A 25,839-nucleotide genomic window follows, 5' to 3' on the forward strand; every position below is an offset into this window, starting at 1 on the left:
CCTTTTAATTTGACAGCTCACATCTGGTTTCATCTTCACAAGGCTTTGAGATTGTTATCTTGGACCTTCTGCTTGTCTAACTTTGCAGTAAAACTGTGATTAAAGGATTTTTTGGATAAAATAAGCACAGTGCTGCTAATGCTTACTAGCTTTTCCCACCTTCATGATTTTTCCCTTTTCTGTACTAAACAGCAAATCTTATTAAATGTAATTATATGACACTGTGAAACATGGTCATCGTTCTCTTCTTGTGGAATTTCACTGCTGAAATGCAAACAAACCAACCACCAGCTGCAGGAAATATTGGAAAATAATTCAAATTGCCTAAAATATTAAAATAGCTTATTTTTTCCTGACACTTTTCACCAAACATGTAGATGGGAAGTTGTGAAACTGAACTTCAATATTTTGAACCGCAGGTGAAAAAAATGTGAAGATTATATTATTTATTTTGAAACGCAGCTGAATCAAGACTATATTATTACATAAGCTGGATGGATTATTTTATTTGATCTATTTTGGTATATTATATACACACACACACACACTTCAGCGAATTCTGTAATACATGACATTTTAATACTCCATAAATGCAGACAGACAAGGCATTTTAAAGAGAGCTCATTAGAATTTATTAAAATTCTACCAGCTTACCCAAAAAGGCAAATAACAGAAATATTTAGTTCTATGTTTTCCTTTTAAAACTCTACAATGTTTCCGAGGCCATTGTCCTGCTGCTCTTCCAGCTGTACCTAAAGATCTCAGTCAGTGCATGTAAGATTTCTGATGGAGCAGCAGATACAAGCCCTTCATAATCCTACAGGAGTTAGTCAAGCGCCTACTAGTGGTCTGGATGAACCATTAAAGTCATTCTGCGCAATCACGGAAGCGTTTCAGTGTGTTCCAGTTCTCGTCTCACCAGCTCCCTTCATTCAGTGTGAAATACTGTCATCACGGATACTGATGGTGAGTTCTGGAAATCCTGAGGTTCAAATGTAGTCATCTGTACAACACTCAACTTGTAAGATTAGCTTTAAGACTTCCTCCAGTGACACATTAATAACGGACAGTTTTAGACCTCAAATCTCGAGCAAATTGCAAGAACCTACAGGAAGAGCTGTAAGACTGTGAAGAGCATTAGACTGGAGTGTTTAAGGCTACAGTGCTTGCACACATCTCTCCGTTGTCCAATCAGACGGCTTCAAGTCATTTCTGGTTTTGTTGTGCATGTTGAACTGGGCTCATTTAAGTGAGTGCATGAAGCTGTTCAAGTCGTATTCGTTCTCGTACTGCTGCTGGTCCCACAGGTCACCCAGCCCATCCAGAACAGACTTCATATTGGCCTTACCAGAGGACGACGACGCTGCCGCCTCGCTCTTCTCTGCTTTATTATCCTAAACATCAACACAAAGCATCAGTATGAATGTGCATTTCTGTTAATCCCTGGTATTAAACTAATGTATGTGCAGATATTCATGTGGAAAACTAGCGCTGTCTCATGGGATGGTGTTTTGCATGCATGCAACAGCAGCCTGTTAGGACTGACCTTGTCCAGTGTGAAGAGGTTGAGCAGCTGTTCTGTGCCCATGCTCTGCAGGCTGGTGTTCTCTTGGGTGATGACTGTATTTGCAATGGTCATCTTAAATTTCTGTAGACCCATAATCTTCTCCTCCAGTGTGCCCCGTGTGATGAGACGATACACATTCACCACACGTTTCTGAAACACACAGACATGCATTAGTAGTATGAAAGCAAACGCTCACAGTTCACATGTGGCCCAAAAATCTGATTTTTTCCCTATTTTTGCAACATGTCTTTAGCATAAATAGACAAGTCAGAATGTGATTTTTCTGGAAATGTCACAAGATGAATTTAATGAATAGTGAAGTAGGTAACTCAAAAAAAAAATGATTAAATTGCGAATAAACAACTTCAAAACAGAAAAGAAACACACAAAGCATACACACAAAAGGAAAAAAACATTAAAAAATAAAAAGAAAAAAGAAAAGCACACACACACAAAAAAAGAAAAACTTTAAAACAGCAAAAAAAGAGAAAAAATTCAAAGCAAAACCTATATAATAAATTGCAAAAATAAATATAACAAAATTGCACTAAAAAACAACAACGAAACAATAAAAAAAAAAAAAAAAAAAAAAAGCAAAAACAAACACACACAAACTAAACAAAACAATTCTTCCGTACCTGTCCTATTCTGTGAGCTCGATCCATGGCCTGCAAGTCTTTCATGGGGTTCCAGTCATGCTCCACAAACACCACGGTATCTGCTCCAGTCAGATTCAAACCCAGCCCTCCCACATGGGTAGTGAGCAGCAGAACATCTATGGACGGGTCATTATTGAACCTGTAGAAGAAAAAAGAAAAGAAAATCCCATATAGCGACCCAAATCGATCTGCCAATGAGATGAAATATTTCAAGGGTTGTTTGCGTGGCTGTTTCACCTAGAGACTATGGAGTGTCTGAGGCCGGCCTGAACACTTCCATCCAGCCTGAGGTAGGTGACGGTGGGCAGCTGTGTTTTGAGCAGATCCTGCTCCACGATGTCCAGCATGCTCTTCAGCTGGCAGAAGATCAGAACACGGTGCTGGGCCACCACAGCCTCTGTGCCCCCATCAGCTGCTCCAGCAGAACCCAGTCCACAGTCCAACAGCAGCTACAGAGCAAAAATAAATACATTACTACTGTGTTGTTTGTTTGTATTTTGCACAAGGTGGAATTTGATGATAATTTGATGAAAATGAAAAAAAGGATTTACAAATGTGGCTGATTAAAAAAATAAAATACATAAAAACTCAATATTGGCTGATATTAATTATTAATGAATTGGCTTAAAATTATTTGAAGATTTAAGAAAAAAATAATATTGGCTGATATCAAAAAAAAAAAAACTTTAATAATAGCTGATATTGATAACAATTATATATACATAACAAATATAACAAGGGCAAGTTCTGGTAGTGATCAGTGGACGCACCTGTTTGAGGGCTGAGAGTTTTGGGGCGTGCTGAATGTCTCTGAGGCTGGAGTGCTGGCTGATCAGCTGTTCTGTGATGTGTTTGTACTCTGGGTGTTGAGGGGTCAGCACCAGCGCTGGGTGATTACACAGCTTCCTCAGATACTGCAGAGCCTGAAACATCCAACACGAACATTACAGACTATTCGACTGAGGGGAGGATAATCTTGTGCTCTTATAAGACTTCCTGGGATCAACCTGGAAGACGTGTCCGGTGGCCTTTAATTTGGGTTTCTCTTCTTCCTCTTGCATAGACGCAGTGGAAATAACATCATCCACATTCACCTTTGCACGAGACTTTGCAAAGTCCTCATACAGTTGAACCTGAGCAGGCACAGGTGAAACAACAAAAGTTATGTAACTATTAATATAAAATTATTAATTTTTAATAATAGGATAAGAAATTTAATTTAATTTCATGTTTTGTGATTGCTCCTAAGCTAAAGTGAACTATGCACAATGTTTGTAGTGGCACTGTACAGATCCTCTCTGACACACAATGAAATCACAGAATCTTGCTGTAATCACCGGCCACATCCTTGATAAACATCCTGTGTTTGTGTTTTGTACCTGTAGAGGACTGAGGTTGCAGTAGTAATCTTGTATGATCTTGGGTGGCAGATCTTGAAGCACGTCATCCTTCATTCTCCTCAGTAAGAAAGGCAGAACCTGTCTATGCAGCGCTTCCATTGCCAGCACACCTGAAAAACACATCAAAACATTACTTTAGACCAATGATATCAATATTATTAAAATGACTTAAAGAGCTGCTTCATAAATCAAACATTTGAAACAGTCACAATGTAAAGAATCCTTCATAGTCTTATAAAAGACTACAGTCTTAAGTGATTCCCTTAGTACCAAGCATAAAAAGTTGAAGAAAAGCTTCAGACTGAGAAGTCTGTGGTCCTACAATGAGGAGACCAAGAAATGTAAAAAAAAATAAAAATAAATTCACACCCGCTTCCTGTTCGCGTGAGGAACTTTTAGCATCTCGACTGGCGAGGATGGGCTTCCCGTAGCGGGCAGCAAACTGACGCTCAGTGCCAAGAAAGCCTGGCATCAGGAAGTCAAAGAGAGACCACAACTCAAGAACATTGTTCTACAGAGACAAAAAAAAACAAACAAAAAAAAACACAGGCATTAGCTTGTCAAATTCAAACTTGACTGTTTTAGCCAAAATTCATGTACATGTTAGCATAATCTAAAAGGCACACTATCATGAGATTTAGGTCAGTAAGATTTTTTGTGTATATGTGTATATATATATATATATATATTATATATATATATATATATATATATATATATATATATACCACACACACACTATATTATATTATATATTATATTATATTATATATAAAAAACTGAATACTTTATTCAGCAAAGACATTAAATTCACTAAAAGTGACAAAGGCATTTATAATTCTATTTCAAAAGAATGAATACTGTTCTTATGAACTTTCTATTGATTAATGAATTCTAAAATAAAAATGCATTGTTTTAATCACTGATAAGAAATATTTCTTGAGCATCAAAAGAACAATTTCTGAAGGATCATGTGATACTGAAGACTGTAGTAATGTCTTCTGAACATACTCCTTTGCCAATATTATTGTTTTTACTGACCCCAAGCTTTTTAACAGTAGCGTATACAAGCCATCCAAGAGTTCAATTCTCACCTGAATGGGGGTTCCTGAGAGGATTATTCTGTAGTTGGCAGTTAACTGCTTGATCGCTTTAGAAAGTTTGGTCTTTCCATTCTTTATGACGTGACCCTCGTCAAGGATACAGTAATTAAATTGAATATCCCTGTATGAGAAATTGACATTGAAACAATGACGCTGTATATAAAGTCTTATCCCAATGTATATGAAGAATTATAAATGTGTAACTAACAAGTTGTTACCTGAAAAAGTCAATGTCATTTCTAACGACGTCATACGAGGCAACAACGAGATTGTGTTTCTTCACCTGGTGCTGCAACCTGCATAGAATGAAAATTGAACTTGCATTTCCTATTAAATTTTTTTAAGCTGGGCAACAAGTCAATATTTATTTAACAAGCAATTTCTTATGATGGTACCATGCTCTTTCCGTAGGGGGTCCAGTATAGTGCAGAGGATTGAGATACTCTTTAGAGCAGAACTTCCCAACCTCATCCACCCAGTGTCCCGTCAGGGTGGGCGGACACACAACTATGGAGGGCAAAGGGCAACAGTCGGGAGCCTTTGACCTGGCGTATTCCTGAGCCCTGCACACATGCAGCAACACAGTTTAGCAGATCAAATAAAGTATGGCATTTTAACTATATAAAAATGCTGCTAAGCCCCAGGAAGGATTAAGTTGGTTTGGGGTGTACCTGAGGAAATGATCGCCTGCCAGAATACAGATGGACTGTAGGGTCTTACCCAGACCCATGTCATCACACAAGATCCCATGAAGCTTGTACTTGTTCAAAAATGCCAGCCAGTTTACTCCATCCTACAAAAGAGAGCAGGACGAAGTTCAGAAACAAACTCCGACTGAAAATCACCAGCAATTTATGCAGTCAGACTTTTTTGTTAATTACAGTTACTAGCCTCGTTTCAATCTCTGGATTTGCCAAAAAATAAAAATAAAGACACTTCCATTGACAGAAGCATGAAAAGCAAACACACCTGTTGGTATTTCCTGAGGTCTGCTTTGATGGGCACAGGAATCTTATAATTTTCCAGTTTCCTTCCATCAAGCAGCTGCTCGAGGAAGTGTCGTTCTCTGGCCTTCTGTCGAATAAGATCTTTAGACATAGACGGCGGGTCTGGGATTCCAGCCTGAAAGAAAAAAGAAAAAAAAAACCTAAGATGAAAAGGAAAATAGCTGCACAGAAGTTATGCAACAAAGTCATGAGTTCCACCGTACTGTAAACAGACATGCCTCAACATCACTCACGTCACATTCTTAGCTGAAAGTCTTGAATTATTAGAAATTATGAGATGCATGAATGCTAGACTACGCTCGTTCCTGATCACTCACCTCAAGAGGAAGCAGTCGGATCAGGGTTGCAAAGCACTGCGTGGCCATGAATCGCACACTGTCACAGTGGTCACTCATACGGCCCAACACAGGGACCACCAACAGCACGATGTAGGGCACAATATCCACATCCAACTGCTCCATCACACCTGGACGCTATGCTAAGGATAATATCTGTGTTCTGAACGCCTCTGAACACACTTTAAATGTTTGTACACTAGTGTCTGAAAGTTTGAGGTCGGTAAGATTTTGTTTTTGAAGTCTCTTAAAATTATCAAGGCTGCATTCATTTGATCAAAAATGCAGGAAACCAGTAATATTATGGAATATTACAATTTAACAGTTTCCTATTTTAATACATTTTAAAGTAACATTTTTCCTGTGACAGCAAAGCTGAATTTTCAGCATCATTCCTCAAGTCTTCAGTCACGTCACATGATCCTTCAGAAATCATTCTAATAGGCCAATTTGCACCTCAAGAAACATGATTTGAAAATATATATTTAATTGAAATAGAAATCTTTTATAATGTTACAAACATATTAATTGTCACTTTTAAACCATTAAATGTATCCTTACTGAAAAATGTCCTAATTTCTTACTACTACTACTAATAATAATCATCATCATCTTACTGACCCCAAACTGGTAGTACACCTTCCTGTATTTCTAAGAATTTAGGAAGCATTATAATTCAACACCTACGTGAAATACAAAGGCACTTTTAATACAACAAAAGAGCTTGATTTTCATTTGTGACATGCAGAGAATACAGGCTAGGGCTTCGATGGCTCCCTCCTGCTTGGTGTTGTCATCAATAGCGCCCAACCAGGGAAGCACATGTTCCAGGAACACAGTCATGGTCTCCATAGTAGCGATCTTGCTGAGCACGCCCACACAGCGCGCGGCCATGTGACGTACGGCTGTGTATGGATGTTGCAAACAGGTGCACAGGAGAGGCAACTGCTCCATCAACTGCAGGTATAGATGCAATAAAAGACCAGTTAAAACTGCCATTGTTCATGTAGTGATACTAGATGTTCTTGAATGTTGTATGTGTGAGTGTCCATACTAAAGGGATGAGCTCTTGGGACATGGCTCCTGCTGTGACCTCCAGCACCTGCAGAGAGTTCACAAGCTCCTGAGCAACTGGGTCTCCCTGCTTCAGCAACTGGCTGGAATCTGCAACAAACACCAAATGAGGAGCAGGAAGAGCATTTACTAAAGGAATACTTCACCCAAAATTTTATATTTATCCTCAGTCCATTTAAGAGGAGTTTGTTACTTCATTGGAACAGGTTTGAATAAATTTAGCATTACATCATTTGCTCACCAATGGATCCTCTGCAGTGAATGGGTGCCGTCAGAATGAGTTCAATATGATAAAGGCACCACGATAAACAAAAAAGCTGCATGTTTGTAATGAACAAACACATAAAACATTTTTAAACTTCAAACCGGTGCTATAGGCTAAAATAGGAGTCCTCTGTCTATAATATTGCTTCCACTAGTGGAAAATGTTGTCTTGTCTCAATCAGGAGAGACATGCACAAGCACTGTTTATAACTGAAAACAGTTCAAATACTCATGTCTGAAGTTTAATGAGAGGACAACAGGAAAATTACTTTTTCACTGGAAGAAACTGTGGGGAAACGGACTCGTGCCCAAAACTGTGATTTAAAGTGAAAACGCCTTATTGATTGATTTATTACAAACATGCAACTTGTTGCTTCACAAGACGTTAATCAATAGACTGGAGTGGTGTGGAATACTTTGGGATCATTGTGATGTTTTTAATCAGCTGTTTGGCCTCTTATTCTGACGGCACCCATTCACTGTAGAGGATCCATCGGTGAACAAGTGATGTAATGCTACATTTCTCCAAATCTGTTCTCAACTCATCTACATCCTGGATGCCTTGAAGGTGAGCACATTTTAATATTTTTTTTTATTTTTGGTGAACTGCTACTTTAAGAAACATTAATGTGAACTATAAAGAGCTTTTCACAAATCTCAGTTCATTTTAATCAAAAACTCCACTGGGGAAACAAAAAAAAAAAAAGAAGTTTACAAACAAAGTTAAAGCAGACATACCAAATCCCTGAGCATCCAGCGCATTCCTCAGCGGACCAGTCATGGACTCCCACAGATATGGCAAAGTTTTGGTCAACTCCTTGCCAAAATGCCTGGCAACTGTCATCAAGCAGAACTCTGCCCCTCTCCTCTGGATAAGACATGGCTTCTTGCTCTAGGTTAGGATTACACAGAGACTCATATGAGATCACTGGACAGAACACAGTAAAGCTGCTTATTATAACGCTGTAAATACCTCATCTGTTTCTGTGGTAATGCTGCCTCCGAGGGGCAGGTCATTGTTGGTTGTTTTGGGGGCTTTTGGTGTGGGTCCTCTCTTACTGGTGATGGCAAAAGCTGCTTTCTGATGCCGGTAAAGGGTGATGATGCCCTTTGACTTGTTCACCATGTGATACATCGCATCCTTCTCTGCCACAGATGCTGCAGGATAGATTAAATACAACACCTCTAGTAGAAATCATTTATAAATATTTCACTTAAACATTGCATTAAATTGAGACACTTTGAAAACAATTTGCGCACAAATTTGTTCTGATCATGTTTCATAAATATAGCTAATGAAAATGTGGGATATGGGAAGTGGAGATAAGGTCTTCCTTTCACCTTTACTGCTCTCTTGTATTGCTGGAGTGCTGGCTGGCGGGACAGGACATGCAGCACTAGGGGTGAGCATTGGATCTACACAAACCGAGCTGCAGAGATTCTTCAAGATCTTGGCATTCGGGCAGGGAGATCTGGCAGCGCACAGCTGCAGCAGGCGTGCAATGTTGGAGGCTGCATAACCCTGGACGAGCATGTTCTCTTCACGGCGGGCCGCCTCCATCAGGGGCCTGACAACAGGATTGAGTTTATCCGGCAGCATGGCAAGTCCAACCACAGCGCAGGCAGCGAAGGTATGAACTCTCAGCTGCAGCTGCTGCCAGTCGGCGCTGGTCTCGGACACAGTGGAACGAGCCTGCAACCTCTTGCTGTCCAGCAGCTGGAACTGACGTGATTTGAGGTTCAGAGAGGAGGTGCATTCTGAGAAGATGGTGGTCACCTAGAGAGAATTAGGAGATGAAAACTAGTCATTTTGGAGACATTAATTCATTGTGGCATACAGTACACATACAGGCTCTACTTAGTTTTATGAGTTGATTTTTATTTATTTTGGAGAGATTATTTCATTGTTTTGTAAAGTAGCTGTATAGGTTGTATGCTTTTGAGTTTTGTATTAATTTTGAAATTGTAAAATATAATAATAACAACAACAACAACAACAATAATACTTAAATATTTTAATTATATTATTATTGTTACTATTATACACTATATTCATATAAATGAAAACTATAACAAAATAATATAATAATTATTTTAGAAGTTATAATTACACAATTTTTTTTATTGTTTTTTTTTTTTTGTATAACTTATGAATAACAATAAATACATTAATTATTACTATTAATTAGTTATTATTTTTTTGTATTTTTTTTTTTACAAAAGTATATATTTTTTTTTATTTATGTAGGTATAATTATAACATTTTATTATTATTATTATTATTTATTATACTATATTAATACAAATGAAAACTATAATAAAAATACAAATAATTTTAGAAATTATAAATGTTTTACACAATATTATATTTATGACTGTACTAACAATAATAATGTAAATATATAATATTTAACAATTATTATTAATATTTATTATATATTAATTTAAATTGAAAATGTAATAAAAATAAAGTATTGACACTTAATATAATAATGTTTTTAACAATTACAAATGTATTAAACAATATTTTATTTTTTTTTATTTTATTTTTGTTTTTTATTATTTTATTTAATTTTTTTTTTTTATAGTTTTTAATTATTATTATTATTATGATTACCACAGTGTAATTTATTAACTAGTGAGAACAGACCTTATTCTTGTAATTAAAGAATGCTTTAGAACTGTAGTTTTTGTATCTCTTAGTGTCTTTTACTAACCAGCTCATTAGCCTGATCGATGGTGAATACTGTGGAGTTGATTCGTTCTCTCACGTCAATGTTGGCGTCAGCCAGCAGTGCTATGAGCTGTTTACATTCGTTCTGCATGCGAGTAAAAGGTATGGCGATCTCATCGTAGTAGAGTTGCTCTGAGAGAACGACCAGCAATCGGGGCTGAACCACGCTGGACAGCAGCTCACACTCCTGTAATGAAGGACAGCACTAACAGTCATTAACATGTTTAAAAAAAAAAAAAAAAAACTTGAGATTGACCCTCTCCCGTTCTCACCTTCTGAAGGCCTGCCCACTCACAGATCACCATGGAAACCACAATCCGCTGCAGGGCCGATTTGGAATTTAGATGGAACAGTAAAAGTTGTGCTAGAGACTCGGCAGGCCGGAGTTCCTGAGAAGAGCTATTCAACCGTGGGTCACAAATACAACTGCACAGCGCCCCCAACAGCCTAGGAGGACACAAAAGTAGTCAGTCGCACATTTGGCACAGAGAAACAAAAAAAGTGAAAATAATTTTTTCCCCCCACACACTTTGCAGCCATTAGACGTGCACGTGTCACCACATAGTCTCGCGTGGCAGGGTCTTCGGTAATCGTCTCCGCTCCACCGATGTACTCCTGGACCGTTTCCTTGACTGGAACAGATCCCTGTCTGGTCTTTCCAGTAGCCTTCTCCTGCGGAATAACAAAATGAAGCTCAGAGCAGATCTACTTTTGGATGAGTGGGAAGTGTGAAGGTTGTAGGATGGATTAGTCTCAGCCTCAGACAGCATGCCCACAGACCTCCCACAGTCCGTTCGCTGACTGTCTGATGCATATTGTACAGAAAAAAAAAATTTGGAAAGCACTTTCTCAATCTGGTGAGCACTAATCTAGAGAGTAAAATCTGCTATCTTTGAGTCATATCTGTACTTATTACTTTTGGACAGGCAGAAAGTTTGTAGCACATGTAAAAAAACTTGGGCTTAGTAAGATTTTTTTTAATGTTTTTGAAAATATCTTTTGCTCACCATGGCTGCATTTATATAATCAAAAATACTGTTATATTGTGAAATCTTACCATTTCAAAGAGATGTTTTCTATTTTAATACACTTTAAAATGCAATTTATTCCTGGGATGTCAAAGCGGAATGTGTGTTATATAATCGTTCTAATTTACTGCTCAAAACACATTTCTTATGTTGTGTTGGGTATTTATTTTTTTTTTTTGTTTGATTTATTAAATGTAAATTAAATTCAAAAGAACAGCATTTATCTGAAAAGTAAAAAAAACAAACAAAATAGCCTTCATTGCCACTTTTGATCAATTTAATGCATAACTGCTAAACAAAAGTATTCTTTTATTTACACACTATATGATTTATGTATGTAAAACCAACAGATGCAGCATGTGTGATGCTGTATAAAGTCAAACTGATTCTTTATTTCAGCAAAGTACAGGTAAAGGTTTTGACCTCCACCCTTACCTTTAAGCGTGCTTTAACTTCCAGCAGCATGTTGGGGTCGATTGGGATGTGTGACGCTTGCATCATCAAACAGAGCCAGGCACCCATCCAAGGACAGCTGGCTGCAACCACATACTGCTGCGGGGCCTGTCGCAATAACTCCCCCCACACCTAGAAAACCATCCAAATATTAAAAAACTAAGTAACATATCAATCATACAAAACATTCAAAGAGTGGAACAGAATAAGAAATACCTTCTGTATCAACTCTAAGATCTCCTGGTTGCTCTCCATGATGCAGGACTGAAAGATGTGTCTTAACATGTCCTGCATGATGGGATTCAGCCACAGTGCACAACTCTGGAGGGAAAAGCATAAATCAGAGCAGGAAATGGGAAAGAAATAATAACTGAAACTGAAAATTTCAAACACTGCATATTTTGATTTTGCTAATCTTTCACACAGATTATCCAACCTGGTCATCTTTGGAAAGCAATGTGAAGAGGGTTTCTAGGGCAGCCCGACGAACAGAAGCGATTGTGTGTCTCAGGAATGGCCATACTCGAGGAACCAACACTGTGAGAGACTGGTGCGTGCTGGGAATGGAAAAACAGGGTTTTAGCTTCCCTTTTATCATTGTAAGGAAATGTGGTATTAATAGAAATGACCACGAGAGCTCTTTTCATATTTCAATAGAGAAACCTCACCTGCACTGGCGGACCTGTGGGTAACTGAGCAGGGAGGACAGGAGGGTCATGATGCTGTTAGTCGAAGCTGTAAGATCATCCAGCTCCAGCAGGGCATTCCACAGTGTGTCCACAATGAAGGGAACCTATAAAGCACACGTGTAGGTTTAGGTTATAGATATGGAGGCATTAACCCAGAGCAATTGCTGCAAATAAGTGCTAGATGTAAAAGACCCCAATGTAATTCAAGCAAAAAAAATAAAAATAAAAAAATAAAAATAAAAAAAAAAACACTATGACACCATTTCAAACAAAATCAGGCAAAAATGAAATTAGTTTCAGGAGTTCGAAACAACTTGTGAAAGCAAACTTTCCATAAAAGTTTGTTTTGGCTGGTAAACTACCATTGGTCCTTGGCTATTATGTAATAGGTAGAAGTACTCTAGACCTCCGCCTTCTCGGACATGGAAATCTTCTCTGATTTATTTCTATTGTTCAGTCCATCAAGAACATACTGGAGAGCTGTTTTCAAGTTGAAACTGAAGTTGGTATTTTCAATTTCTTTTAACCACTAAATGATAAATAACTTTTATGCAAGTATATTGGGGCCTTTAGACTGATTTAACGGTGTTGGAAAATTAGGAGTTATCACATGCAGAGTGCTTTAAGCGCAGACACTGGCAGTGACAAACCAACTGTCCAATATTAGACTATTTTAAGATTTTCAGAATCTGTTGATAAGGCATGCTCTCGATATATCCGCATTAGTTATTATATCTGAACTAGCGGTCACATTTCGAATGAACTTTCAGCTCAGACCTTAGCAGGCTGCAATTGAACCAATCCATCCACCACTGGGATCAAAGCTGCTGCTGCCACTGCACGAACATCATCATCCAGGTCCCGCAGGCCTTCTGTAATGGCTGGAAGAACCCGGGGCAGCAGATCAGCGATCAAATCCTGAGGGTCAGCAAGATGTGAAAGTCAACCACAAGTTAAACACACTGCAGCATTTAGAATATCACTTTCAATCTCAGCCAATAAGAATTTGAGTCTTTTTCACCTGTCTGACAGCAAGAGCGTATTTGATGCCCAGCAGGCCTCCGTGACGAACCTCCCACTGGTCTTCAGTTAGCAGCTTGAGCAGAATGTCCACAGTCACTGCAAAGCCACTGTTCGCCATGTGCCTCAAGGCCACACCCAGAGTCTGGGCACACGTCTCTCTGACAGGTGCAACCACCTGGAATGATAAGAAAAAAGAAATGCTTCAAGATGAAACCAAGAAAATGAAAGCCTTGGCATAAAAAAATATTTCTGAAGAAAACAGGCTTACACTAACTAAAAATAACGAATATTTTTAATATACCAAAAAAAAAAAAAAAAAAGCTCAAAAATACAACTTTATTCTGACACTTCTTTCTAATATATAACAGATGTTAATAGAAAATAATTCAGAAGTTGGGGAAAAGATGACAAACCTCATCGGACACAAAGTCTCCGAATCTGTCTAGAGCAAAGACGCACAAAAGCCGGATGACCAAATCCTCCACCCAGTCCTGGTGCTGTCGCTCCATCTGAGAATGTAGAGGGAATCAAACATCACACGCTGAACTTAACCTCTGACAGTGATAATGTCCAATGAACTGGTGAACACCTGTTCTGCTGTACTGCCAACAATCTTTCCTCCACCAGTACCGTGACACTTCAGCACTTCCCTCAGTCCCGTGCCAGCACCGTGACGAATCTAAAAATACCAAACAAACGCTGTAAACGCACATACAAGTAACAGTTTTCATTGCTTAAGTTCACATGTAAAGCACACAACCAGCTGGCATTAGTATTGTTTTTAACTAGAACTGAAACCATTAAAAATTATTTTCTGAGGGCCTTGTGGGTAGTGCGCCAACATGTAGCGCAACTACACCTCCGGCAACCGATTCCCAAGTCAAGGTTCTTTGCCAATACCACTTTCCTCTCTGTTCTGTCAACACTGTTTTTATCAAAAAAAAAAAAAAAAAAAAAAAAAAAACTATTTGAAAAAAGCTAAAATAAAATACAAATATTAGTGCCGTCAAATGATTAATAGCATCCAAAATAAGTTTTTATTTACATTATGTGTGTGTACTGTGTATATCTAATTATGTATACATAAATAAATACACACAAATGCATGTATATATTTAAGAAAAATATGTTTATACACTATGATTTTTATATATATATATATATCTCAATTATATTAATATAAATATATACATGAAAATATTTTCAAAATATATACTGTATGTGTGTGTATACATACATAACATACACAGTATACAGACATATGTAAACAAAAACTTATTTTGGATGCAATTAATCTCAGTTAATCGTTTGACAGCACTAATTAATATTTGATAAAAAAAAAAAAAACAAGGTTTATGGTTTCTCAGTTGCTTTGGTGCATTTCTCGAATCAGAAATGAAATTCAAAAAACTACTTGTTCAACCTCCACATCATCTAGTCACTTGTGCACATCATAAAAGCAGTTTCGCATTATTTTGAACAAGTTATGATTGCTTTGGTACTTTCTTGCAAATAAATATGTATATTTGTCTGCGGTTTCCTACATTATCAGTTGCTAATGTCATGTTGCTCAAAATGTATTATATAGTTCTATTTGCAATAGTCTTGCCCCTTAAAACATCTAGTCATTAGTTCATCGTAGAAGCAATTAAATGCAAAATGGTTGATATAGTTGTCATAAACTGTCAAGCATATTTTCTACACATTTCTATTAGATTTTTGCAAATTTGCCATGACTTGTGGAGGTGAATCTTGACTTTCACTAATGTTTTGTATGTATTTTTTTTAGATTTTTTCTGAAATGGCTGAAAGGTACATCTCATTAACCTTCAATTGGAAAGCATATATAGACAGAGGACAGCAAGAGTTACAAATTCTGACAGTGGACTTATTTTTTATTATCATCTTTGTGCCAATATTTCTTGTTTTCTATATCACAATAAAAGTTGTTTTGTTTGTCAGGCCACTAATAAAAGTGTAACAGTGAATCCTATCCAGTCTCTTTCAATCAATATCCCACATACAGTAATGTGTAAATTTTTACTTTTGAAATGGATATATGGCATACATAAGTGCAGCCTTCTGCATTTCAGTACAGTAACTGTCATCCAAACTGCTGTCAGTTTACATCAGGTTATACTAACAGAGTGCAGTGTTACACTGACAACGACTATGCATTTTGACTCTCTTGTTTGTGAACAATGACACAAAGACTTTTCATTCTAATGGCAATGATATGTTCATTGACATAAATACTTCCTTTTGAGAGATGAACTAAAGATTTTGAGTAAGCTGCAGGCTTTTTTTTTTGATTGATTTTGTGGTGGTTTTTGTTAAGATTGTTTTTTTTTTTATGTAATTACTTCTTTGCAAATATTAAGGATGATTCGAGAAATGCACCAAAGCGACTGAGAAAGCTAAAATGCAAAATAAATGAAATTAAAGCACAAATTTACTAAAAATGAAAATACAAAAAAAAAAAAAAAAACAACAACAACAACAACAACAACAACAAATAGTAATAAAAAAATAATTTAAAATTAATTGTAATATACTGTTAGTTTTGAAATAATTATAATTTACTGTTAGGTTTGTGGTAATGTTAATTTTCTACTAGGGCTGGGAGATATATTAAATATTTATGATATATATTCACAATGATTTAGATGGCAATATAAAAGTTATGCAACGTTGGGAAATATGGCAATATTTGAATGCACTTTTTATTGGGCCATTAATTTTCCTAAGCACTGAATGATTAGATAAGTTGTATGATCCCTCCTTGTCTTGCAGCCATTTTAGAGCAAACACGTTTTGTAAGAATTTTTTTTTTTTAACCGAATTTTAGTTATAATTGCTTAGTTCTATTTAATGTGTTTTTCAGTACCTCCCACGAAGGGTTGAAGAGGTCATTGCACAGTTCATCACAGAAGCTTTCCAGGGGCCATTCCTGAGTCTGTGAAACAAAACAAAAAGAAAAATACATACATGTATAAATATATACACATACACACGCATACATGTATAGACAGACAGACACAGCTGACAGTTGAATGTTAACAGCTCAATGTGTGGAAGAAAAACAATCATGTGTGCATGTCTCACACCTCCTCAAATAAACTGGAGTTATCCGGAACATTATCAATTAAGACTTTGCTGTCGGTTGCTGGCTGCTCAATGACTACATTTGTGGTTTTCCGGCGCTTCTCCTCTGGCTCTCCCTCAAAACTGTCATTGCTGTAGCAAGGAAACATAAGAGCAGTGGTCAGACTGACCGCCCACACCCTCATTAACAGTCATTATCTTCAACGTGAAATACTGTTTATAGGAAAAGGAGTCTTCAGGCACATCACGATTTGATTCCGAAAATGATTTTCAATGCATCTCTAGGAGTGCAAATCTTTGAAAAGTGAAGGTGGCTGTGAAAAGCATAAAAGCTGTTTTAGAACATGTCTACTTTCACCCACTAACAAAAATAGAAATAGCAGATATGATAACCTAGTATCAGAAGCGATTTTGGAGTTTTATGTGTAAATGCAATGCAATGCTGCAGAGTGACCTTAAACCCTCAGCCTATATTGTTGTACATGGCTTTGCACAAGAATAATCAACTTTGTGTGACAACTGTGATTCCTGTATAAAAAACAGATTCCCTTTAAATATAGAGTTTATGATCCATAAAGTTGCTTGATTGCTGTCATCTTTAAAATGCTGTAAAATAAAACATGTGCAGCCTCTTTGTCCCTGGCTGTTAAATAAGTAAATATACCCAAAATAGCTCATAAATATAAGTTGAATGTCAATTTTGATTTAATATTGACTTAAAAGCAAGCAATAAAATGTTAGAAGGAAATTCAAATTGATTAGCATCACATCTCTACCTCTTCTCATTAGGATCCACGTCTCTGGATCTATGCTTTGCCACAAGTTTCGCCATCCTCTTGGCTTTGTTCTTCTGTCGATTGCTCATGCCTGGACGAAACTCTGAATCTATGAGCTCTGCAGCCGGCTGAAGAGGAGAGCACAAACTGAACTTCTAATTGAACATTTTAATACAGTAAAGGCCCTTTTACAGCTGGTATCAGCACTGAGCAATAGTTGCAGTGATTTAATGCATGTTCATCATCTCCTCTAATGTCAGCCTTAAAACTGTAAGCTTTCTGAAGTGTGTGGCATTTGTAAGAGATTCCAGCACCACTCACCAAATGGTTGCGAGAGAAGTGACAGCCCAGGCTTTTACCAGGCTGTGATCTGTTGGTACTGGAAGCACAGGCATCCTCCAGGTCCTCATCATTAAAAAGCTCCTCCGTGTCCATGCCGATCGCTGCACCCATATCCAATCCCAACTTCTTCTGTAACTGTTTTCTCTGCCGGGCCAAACGCTCTTTGGGATCTGTCTCACCTGAGAACAGAATGCAATCATGAGAAAGAATTGCAAAACAAAAGTCAATCAACAAGGGTGTTCTAGGTGCTTTGCAATCCAAGTCAAAACTATCTATAATATTCTGGTCTCTCAATATCACCCATTTTACTGTCCACCACATAAAAAAAAAAAAAAAAAAAAAAAAAAAAAAAATCACTTGCATAGAAAAGTAATAGCACCTCTCAATGAGGTATAATTCACAAGTTAATAACTAACACCACATATGAAATGGAAAAATCAAGGTGTGCATGAAAAGATGGAGATGACAAACATACTATTATTCAAATTTCTTCCATACTGACATGCAAATAAAGGCACACTTATCACCTGCACCTCTTATCCACCTCTATAACAAAGAATGTCAAACAGGGTTTCTACAGACATGAACTAGTTAAATTTAAGACTTTAAGACCTTTTTAATACCACCTTATATGAAATTTAAGACATTAACCTGTAATGGAAATACACATTTTATTACACACACATATATGTAATACTTAATGCGTTTAAATTAAAAAGAAAACAAAATATCATCGCTGTAATAAATGATATTTATTACTACGATTATATACAGTGAACTTTTAATGTCAGCAGACAACATTCCATACAAAATATCTCATCAAAATAACTGCATCACTGAGATTTTTGGTGGAGTAACTTTATTCTGAAGCAAAATTTTAATCAGTTCTATTAGCTTTTACATACTTAAATCTGCATTTTTACAAAGGCCTATTTTTAACCTTTTTAGATGTATGCATCATCTTTCATATCAAATTATTACAATTTATCAATAAATGCAATATACACTATACACTGCAAATAACAACGATTACAACTGCAATAAATAATATTATGAGATTAATGAAATTAATGTTTTAAATGCATTTATGAATATACAAATAAGAATTGTTGAGGGGAAAAATCCATGCTTTTCAACATACTTCTCAACTAAACTACCAGTAAGTGGGTAAGTCACGGAGTCATTCATTCAACCGATTGAGTGTGTTATCATCATGCTGGTATCTTAAGGACTTTCGTGGACCTCTGACTCCTAAAGTTTTTCATTTAATTCATATTCTGTGTGGTGGTCAGATAGAAATTAATATTTTCCAATAAGTTTAAATTGATTTTTACCTTTTATGGGCATTTTTCTTCTATAAGTGTGCATTGTCTTTTGAGTCAAATTCTTACATTTAATCAGTGAATTAGAATAATAAGATAATATTTGGGCTGTTACCAAGCAAATGAAATCAGTATCAACAAAACTCATCTTTGCAATCCAGACATAAGCTGCACCTGAAGTGGCATTTAGAAGTATTTACACACTGTTTACTGCAGAACATGAATGGATTTAACCTGCAGTTACAAATGCATAAATAGTTTGATATATTAAACATAAAAAATTGAATACTGATATTTGAAATGAATGAGAAAGTCACTTTTAATAAGTGAGTCATTGTTATTGAACCGAATCATTTAAACGGACGATTCATTCAGGAACAAAACGCTGTCATGTTGCTCAAAGACATAAAACAGTGCTGTGGCTTTGTTTGGAATTATTTTTGTTGGCGAAATAGTGCAAAAACAGTCAATATGGTGTCTAAAAACTTCTACTTTATTGAACTGTTGTTAAAAAAAAAAATCATTGTTACGTTTGTATATGGTCATTTTTGGGAATTAATTTTTTTTTTTTTTTTTAAATCTCACTCTTCTGTGTGAAACTGATTAACTATATGAAGTGGTATAAATATACACATTTTCTGTCCCCATGTCTTGAATTTGTGATCATTCTGAATGTATTTTAACAGACTGAATCATGCAGTGAAAGAGCGCACTGTACTGTACTTCACGTAATGCATGCACTCTGTAGGTGTTTTGAATGTTTTTTTTTGCATTGTGAGAATATTGAGCAAAATAGCTCACTTGTCAGTGTTACTTAACTATACCATGTTGCGAATAAACTAAACATTCTCAATTTTTACCTCAGTATGTTTCTTCTGAGTTTGTGTGCTGTTACGCTCATTTGTTCTGAAGTCTCTCACAAACAGACGAACAGAGTGAGTCTCTGTTCTGAGTTTTTTTGTGTTTTTTGGTTAATTTGTTATGATTTTTTCTGATGACGCAATAACTTACCGCGGTGGAAGAAAAAAATCTTCAGTCTGTCCAATGATAACTCAGACTTAAGATATTTTAGCGGTAATGTGACCAAAAACATTTAACCCATCAAATCTAAATTTAAGACATTTTAAGGACCCGTGGACACCCTGGTCAAATGAATAATTGCTAATTTCCTTATTACAGTCAAAGTTACTCGTATCCAAACATACAAATTTCTTTTTCATGTAGAGTTATAAAAATTTTCTGCTCATATAGGCAACATTTAGTTAGTCCTAGTTGCATTTAAGATAATATACGTCTGTAGTACAAAAGGTGCATGATGAGTTGATGTTGATAAATTGAACAAACCTCAAACTCCAAGTACAAACAAGTGTAATAACAGCATGAACGTTACAAATCTGCAGTGTTATCACACATATGAGAGATAGAACCCTACCTGACTTGTCATCTTGCAGCTCAAATTCAGCACCTGCTGACCCGAGCAGTGATGCTCCGTGCTTGAGCAGACGGGAGATATCAAACCTGTAGAAACTCAGCCTGTCTGAGGAGATGTCCTCTGGAGACATATCTTCTGCACACACCTCTGAGAAAGACAACATGCATTAAAGGGTCATATGATGTTGCTAAAAAGAAAAATTTTTTGTGCATTTGGTGTAATGCAATGTGTTTACGTGGTTTAAGGTTCAAAAAACACATTTTCCACATAATGTACATTATTGTTTCTCCTCTATGCCCCGCCTTTCTGAAACGCGTCGATTTTTACAAAGCTCATCGTCCAGGGAAAGTGAGTTGTGCTCTGATTGGCCAGCTATCCAGTGCATTGTGATTGGCTGAATACCTGAAGCGTGTGACGGAAATGTTACACCCCTTAACATACTGTGATGCCGTCTCCCAGCTCCCAGATGAGACGATGCATTTTAAAGGCATTACGAGAGATGCATTTGTTGCATCCAGTGGGGACATAATATTACTTATTATACATATGTACTATAACGACTTCTACTGTCTTTTTACGTGTTGCATATCGCGCTGCATAAACATAAAACCATGTCTGCATTTGTGATCAGAGAAACGACAAACAACAAACTCTAACAGTTACACCACACTGCTCAAAACTCACGTTTGAATCATCAGTGGTAAATCCTATATATGTAAATTTACTTCTAGACTATCCTTGCAAAGTTAGAATTGCCCCACTTTATAGAAACAGACACCGGCATTTTAGGCTACTCTTCCAGGAAACAGTCCTTGTCCTCCGCAAAATGTGCTGCACAATTCTGAATATTTGGTTTGAACTGTTCTGGAACAGTGTTGTAAATACAACTTAACGACTGATTTCTAGTTGTGTCCTCTTTTGGAAGGCCAAACAAAGCAGCTTCGCTTTCACAACAAAACACACAGCGTCTCCACGACATGGAGCCGGCGGCAACAGCGGGAATAAAAGTTACGCCTTCTTTCTTTGCATTAACATTTGGGCGGCATTATGCAAATATTCCCACATTGTGACGTAGAGATGTGGGGGCGTGTTAGAACGAGCCGTTTTAGGTAGGAGTGGTTATCTCTTAACTTTTATAAAGAATATCTCTTTGGACTTGAGACTTTAGTCTTTGCAACTTTACAGATGTTCTTTATGCACCAAGAGTGTGTAACACTCCAAAGAGAAAGGAAAAATTTAAATCGCATCATATGACCCCTGTCTCTGCTCAAGACAATCATTAGACAGAAGCTTAATCTTGTTAGCTTTTAACGTGCCACATCTCAATACCACTGCAGGATCAAACTGGCGTTGATTTGCATTAAATAGCCTTGATAAAAATGACACACAAAAATAATCTACATAACTAGTTACCACAACAGCGTGCCATTATATAAATATCGGACAGAAAATCCCAAAACATCAAGTTCTCAAGTAATGCAATCTGGGATTAATCAACTCACCATCTTTTGGCTTTGGAGCTGGGTTCCATTCTGGAATATTCCTCACTATGGCTTCGACAGCTTGTCCCGCTGCGATTCGTGTATCCCAATTTGGACTCCTCAAGTATGTTAAAACCTATTGAGCCCAGAGGAAAGGAAACAGATCAGTAATCTAAAGAGTTAAAATTCAGCTACAGGCAGCTTTGATCAAATGTACAAAACATTAGGCAAATAATTAACCATCCAAACCCTTTACCTCAAAGCTTATGTTAAGAAGTTCCTCTGTAGCATCTTATGAGCTTTTCACAATTAAAATAATTAACCCAGTCATTTAAAAAAAAAAAGAAAAGAACATACAAAGAGGGTGTTACAGCACCACTTAAAGGCACACAGGATTGCATGACACTTTAAAAAAAAAAACATTTGTACAAAAAAAAGTCATGATTTTTGGAAATGTAAATAATTCAGTACCATGATGCATATCAATCTACCATGATAACACCATCTGATACCACCACATCACATTTTGTAAGAGGGTGTAGCCATTCTTTCAGTTCAGTTTTGCACGTCTAAATCTTGGTTCAATTCAGATTTGTTTTTCAAATCCGATCTTTATCTATACACTGGCATTTTGCATGTAATAAAGTTAACCCATTAGTTCAGACAGACAGTCAGCACCTACAACTATTGCAACAGTAATGATAAAAGTGTCAGCATGATGCCAAAATCCTTTTTTTTTTTAATGTACATTCAAGAGTGTCTAAGCAAATAACAAATTTTCACATAACATATGAGAGCTTTGTGTATTAGGGATGCACTATAATATTGGACCTGTACCGGAATCGGCCGATAATGGCTTTAAATGTAAATATCGGCCCGATATGAAAAATTATGCCAATATGTCTTGCAGATAAGAGGAATACATAAACTCACATGTGCTTAGAGTGAGCTAGTGATTACCTCACGTCAGCAGTGTGGCTCATTCTTGAAGCAAAGTTTTGCCTGAATGGTGATTACAGTCACTGTTTTGGATAGCTGCATTTAAACTGAGAATGCGATTAATATATCGTTTATTTAGGCTTATTTTTATTTTTAAATCATCAATGTACTGTCATTATAAAAAAAAAAGAATAATAAAATAAAAAAAAAAAAAACTTCATTATTGTTTAATTCTAACAAATAAGTTCTTGTTAAAAACCAACCAAAATTAAAAATAATTAGTTTATAATTTCTGCACAAGAGAGACTTGGTGCGGTTTCCAAACAAAAGGATATATATGTGTATCGGCCAAAATGAGTTGAAAAATATCGGCATATCGGCAAAAATCCAATATCGTGCATCCCTATTGTGAATAACAGATGGCAAGCATGCATTCTGGAACGCTGCATGCTAGAAAAAACATTCTTCCTGTACAAATACAAACAGGTCCTGCTAGTACAAAAATGTGTTTTTTGCTGTAACGACTACAAACTACTAGATGAGTCTGATGTGTCAAAAAGAAAATAAAAATCAGATATTCTACTAGTCTGAACACTCACCTTTGATAGCAAGTTATTAAGCTCATGTGGGTGAAGCTTAACAACATCTCCCAACTGCTGAGCAGCTGCTTTACGGGTAACAGGAGTCGTACCTGTGTCCAATAAGATGAACAGCCGTTCCAACCTGGAGAAAGTGAGACAGGATGCTATAATTAACACAACGAAAGTCTGACTGGCAAAACAATTGTACAATATTATAAAATCATCACTGAAGCCACAATCACACTAAATTTCGAGCATGCAAAATTTCTTCACATGTTGCAAGGGTCATGATATGACAGTCTTTTTTAAAAACATAAATGCATCATTTAACAAATACTAATAAGCCAACCTTATACAGTCACAAAGCAATGTGCTAATTAGCAAGTAAAACTGCTTGTTTGTTTACATCATCACAAAATGTAAACTACACTATCACCAAGCGATATGTATGTAAAGTTGGATATACAGTACACCCAACATTATCTGCATTCATACAGTATTACATATTAATTTGCATGAGTACACAAACATATACAGATATAGCTACATCTGGAAGATATACAAACAGAAGATACAATGTGTATTGTGAAAAGCAGTATAATACAAATAAGACTGACTTGAATTTGAACGATTTCAGATCAAAGACAACCAAAACAAAATCTCATGAAAGTGTATGAAGTTTCATTATTACTAAAATAGTTTTAATATAGTTAAATAAAAAAAGTTTTCTCTATGCAAAATAAAGCTTGTGTTTACATTTAGCTGTTTTTTTTCTCTCCTCCTAATAGCACCAGTGGCATGCATAGTTATCTAATGGTCTGGATGCATTACATTTGTTTACGAAGCATTTATTATAACTAATAGCTGGTCACGTGATCAACGTGGCGTCGCCCGTGAGGGGGCGACCCGACTTATGAAGACCAGATGCTTTCCATGAGGGTCTTTTATTAATTTATTTCGTTGCCTACATTTTAATTACCAAAAAACAATTTTTACGTGTAAAAACAGACATCTACTAGCAGCTTCCCTAACACCATCCTGTCATACGCGTTATATAACGCCACATTAATCTACTGTATCAACTGAAGAGATGGATTAGGAGAAATTAATGCAGCCTTTAGTCAGTATGGATGTTAAAACTGTATTTACTGACAGTGCCCAACCCGGAGAGGAATGACACTGCGTGGGGTTAGTCCTCTAACGTTAATCATCCGCGGATTTACACATTAACCGGAGATTTCCCGGGATAAAGTATTATTATTATGGCAGACCACGAACTGTTGGATTCATAACGCACACGTAACGTTAATATCACACAAAACAGTGCTAGTATACGATATACTGCATGAGATAACAGAATTTGACAGGTCAGTTTGTTTAAGGTTATACCGCTTCTGCAGTCTTCGGTTGTGAGGATTACGTTATTTATTTTGAAACACTGACCGTTAGAAAGAGCTCGACTGACATACATTTACCTATAACGTATTTATATAACGAAAATAAGTTATTAAGAGTGAGAAAATTCAACTGTGGAGACACATTTGCCTTTTGCAAATCAACCTTTATCCAACAGACTCACCTTGAAACAGCCATATGAGCTTCTCGGGTTTGGATCCGGGCGCGGGGTTCGGTTCAGGTTCGCGTGCGCGGACAGGCCCGATCTCTCGCGCACTGCCTCAAAATCGGTCTGCTCGCTTATTAAATATTTCCCGCAGCGCCCGGGGACGCCGAGTAACACCTACGCCAGCGTACAGATCGGTTCAGCCCTCAGCACTTCCCCGAAAACGGTATTTTAATCGAATAGACGGGGAAAAGTAATTTTGTTGATCACAAAAGAGAAGCCAGGCAGCTGGTTTTATATGAGGAGCCATCTTGCATTTATTCCTTCCTCCATGGCAGGCGCGCTGTGATTGGCTACATGGGCTCCAGCTGACCAATCACACAACGCGCTTTTCAAAAAGGAAGCACACAAGACAAGTAAAAATATGCTCCGGAAACAAGTTTTTTTTTTTTTTTTTTTTTTTCTAATTTTCAGTGGAAATATTTTATAATTTTGAGTGGGAATCGTTCATTTTGAGCCTGTAATTATTGGAAATTCGTATTTGAGATATTTAATGAAATAATCTGAATGGATGACAGCCTGAGTTCCCCGTAACTGATGCTAGTATGACTACTTCATGGAAAATTACACTTGCACAAAGACAAGCATCGACTTGAGAAAACGAATCTGATGAGAAAACTTTTAGAATCACGCATATGACGAATGGAACTCAGAAAAAACCAAATGTATTTATGTACGCTAAGTATATAATGTATGTATTGGATTATTTTTTGTATACATTTTTTAAAAGAAATTAGACCTTTGTTAATGCATTTTTATTTTAAGAATTATATGTGTCTGTGCTTTTCTTCCCCTTTAAAATAGGCTATAATTAAAAGATTTCTTGACTTCAATTTATTTATTTTTTTCGTTTCATAATTAATCAAAATTTCTTAATACTAAATTTCTAATGTATTATTTAAAT

At 36.6% G+C, this 25,839-nt stretch overlaps 1 protein-coding gene across 1 annotated transcript; it reads right to left on the reverse strand.

Annotated features, from left to right (window-relative positions):
* Positions 1–608: 608 nt before the first annotated feature.
* Positions 609–25,214, reverse strand: btaf1 (BTAF1 RNA polymerase II, B-TFIID transcription factor-associated). Its single transcript, XM_042737440.1, has 38 exons — positions 24,894–25,214; positions 23,333–23,456; positions 21,816–21,930; positions 20,314–20,460; positions 17,539–17,738; positions 17,218–17,345; positions 16,444–16,573; positions 16,224–16,292; positions 13,926–14,015; positions 13,750–13,845; positions 13,335–13,511; positions 13,091–13,231; positions 12,293–12,417; positions 12,061–12,181; positions 11,841–11,945; positions 11,607–11,756; positions 10,673–10,815; positions 10,416–10,590; positions 10,127–10,330; positions 8,751–9,186; positions 8,383–8,567; positions 8,148–8,301; positions 7,126–7,235; positions 6,827–7,028; positions 6,054–6,202; positions 5,699–5,851; positions 5,401–5,522; positions 5,125–5,292; positions 4,948–5,025; positions 4,721–4,850; positions 3,996–4,137; positions 3,606–3,736; positions 3,234–3,359; positions 2,997–3,149; positions 2,464–2,675; positions 2,206–2,365; positions 1,547–1,717; positions 609–1,394 (listed from the first exon to the last, which is right to left on the reverse strand). Exons 1-38 carry the CDS (start codon positions 24,905–24,907, stop codon positions 1,242–1,244), a joined length of 5,589 nt encoding a protein of 1,862 aa, XP_042593374.1. The 5' UTR covers positions 24,908–25,214; the 3' UTR covers positions 609–1,241.
* Between the last annotated feature and the right edge of the window lie 625 nt (positions 25,215–25,839).

This window comes from Cyprinus carpio, chromosome B13, assembly GCF_018340385.1.
Source record: "Cyprinus carpio isolate SPL01 chromosome B13, ASM1834038v1, whole genome shotgun sequence".
Classification (NCBI taxonomy): domain Eukaryota; kingdom Metazoa; phylum Chordata; class Actinopteri; order Cypriniformes; family Cyprinidae; genus Cyprinus; species Cyprinus carpio.

Bases quoted from the DNA above. Each gene is read 5' to 3' on its own strand.
- btaf1 (XM_042737440.1), bottom strand. The intron at 16,574-17,217 runs GTAGAGATGTGA...TCCTTGCTACAG, and splicing joins GTGGATCCTAATGAGAAGAG to CAATGACAGTTTTGAGGGAG. The intron at 11,757-11,840 runs GTATTTCTTATT...ATGGTTTTCTAG, and splicing joins TCTTAGAGTTGATACAGAAG to GTGTGGGGGGAGTTATTGCG.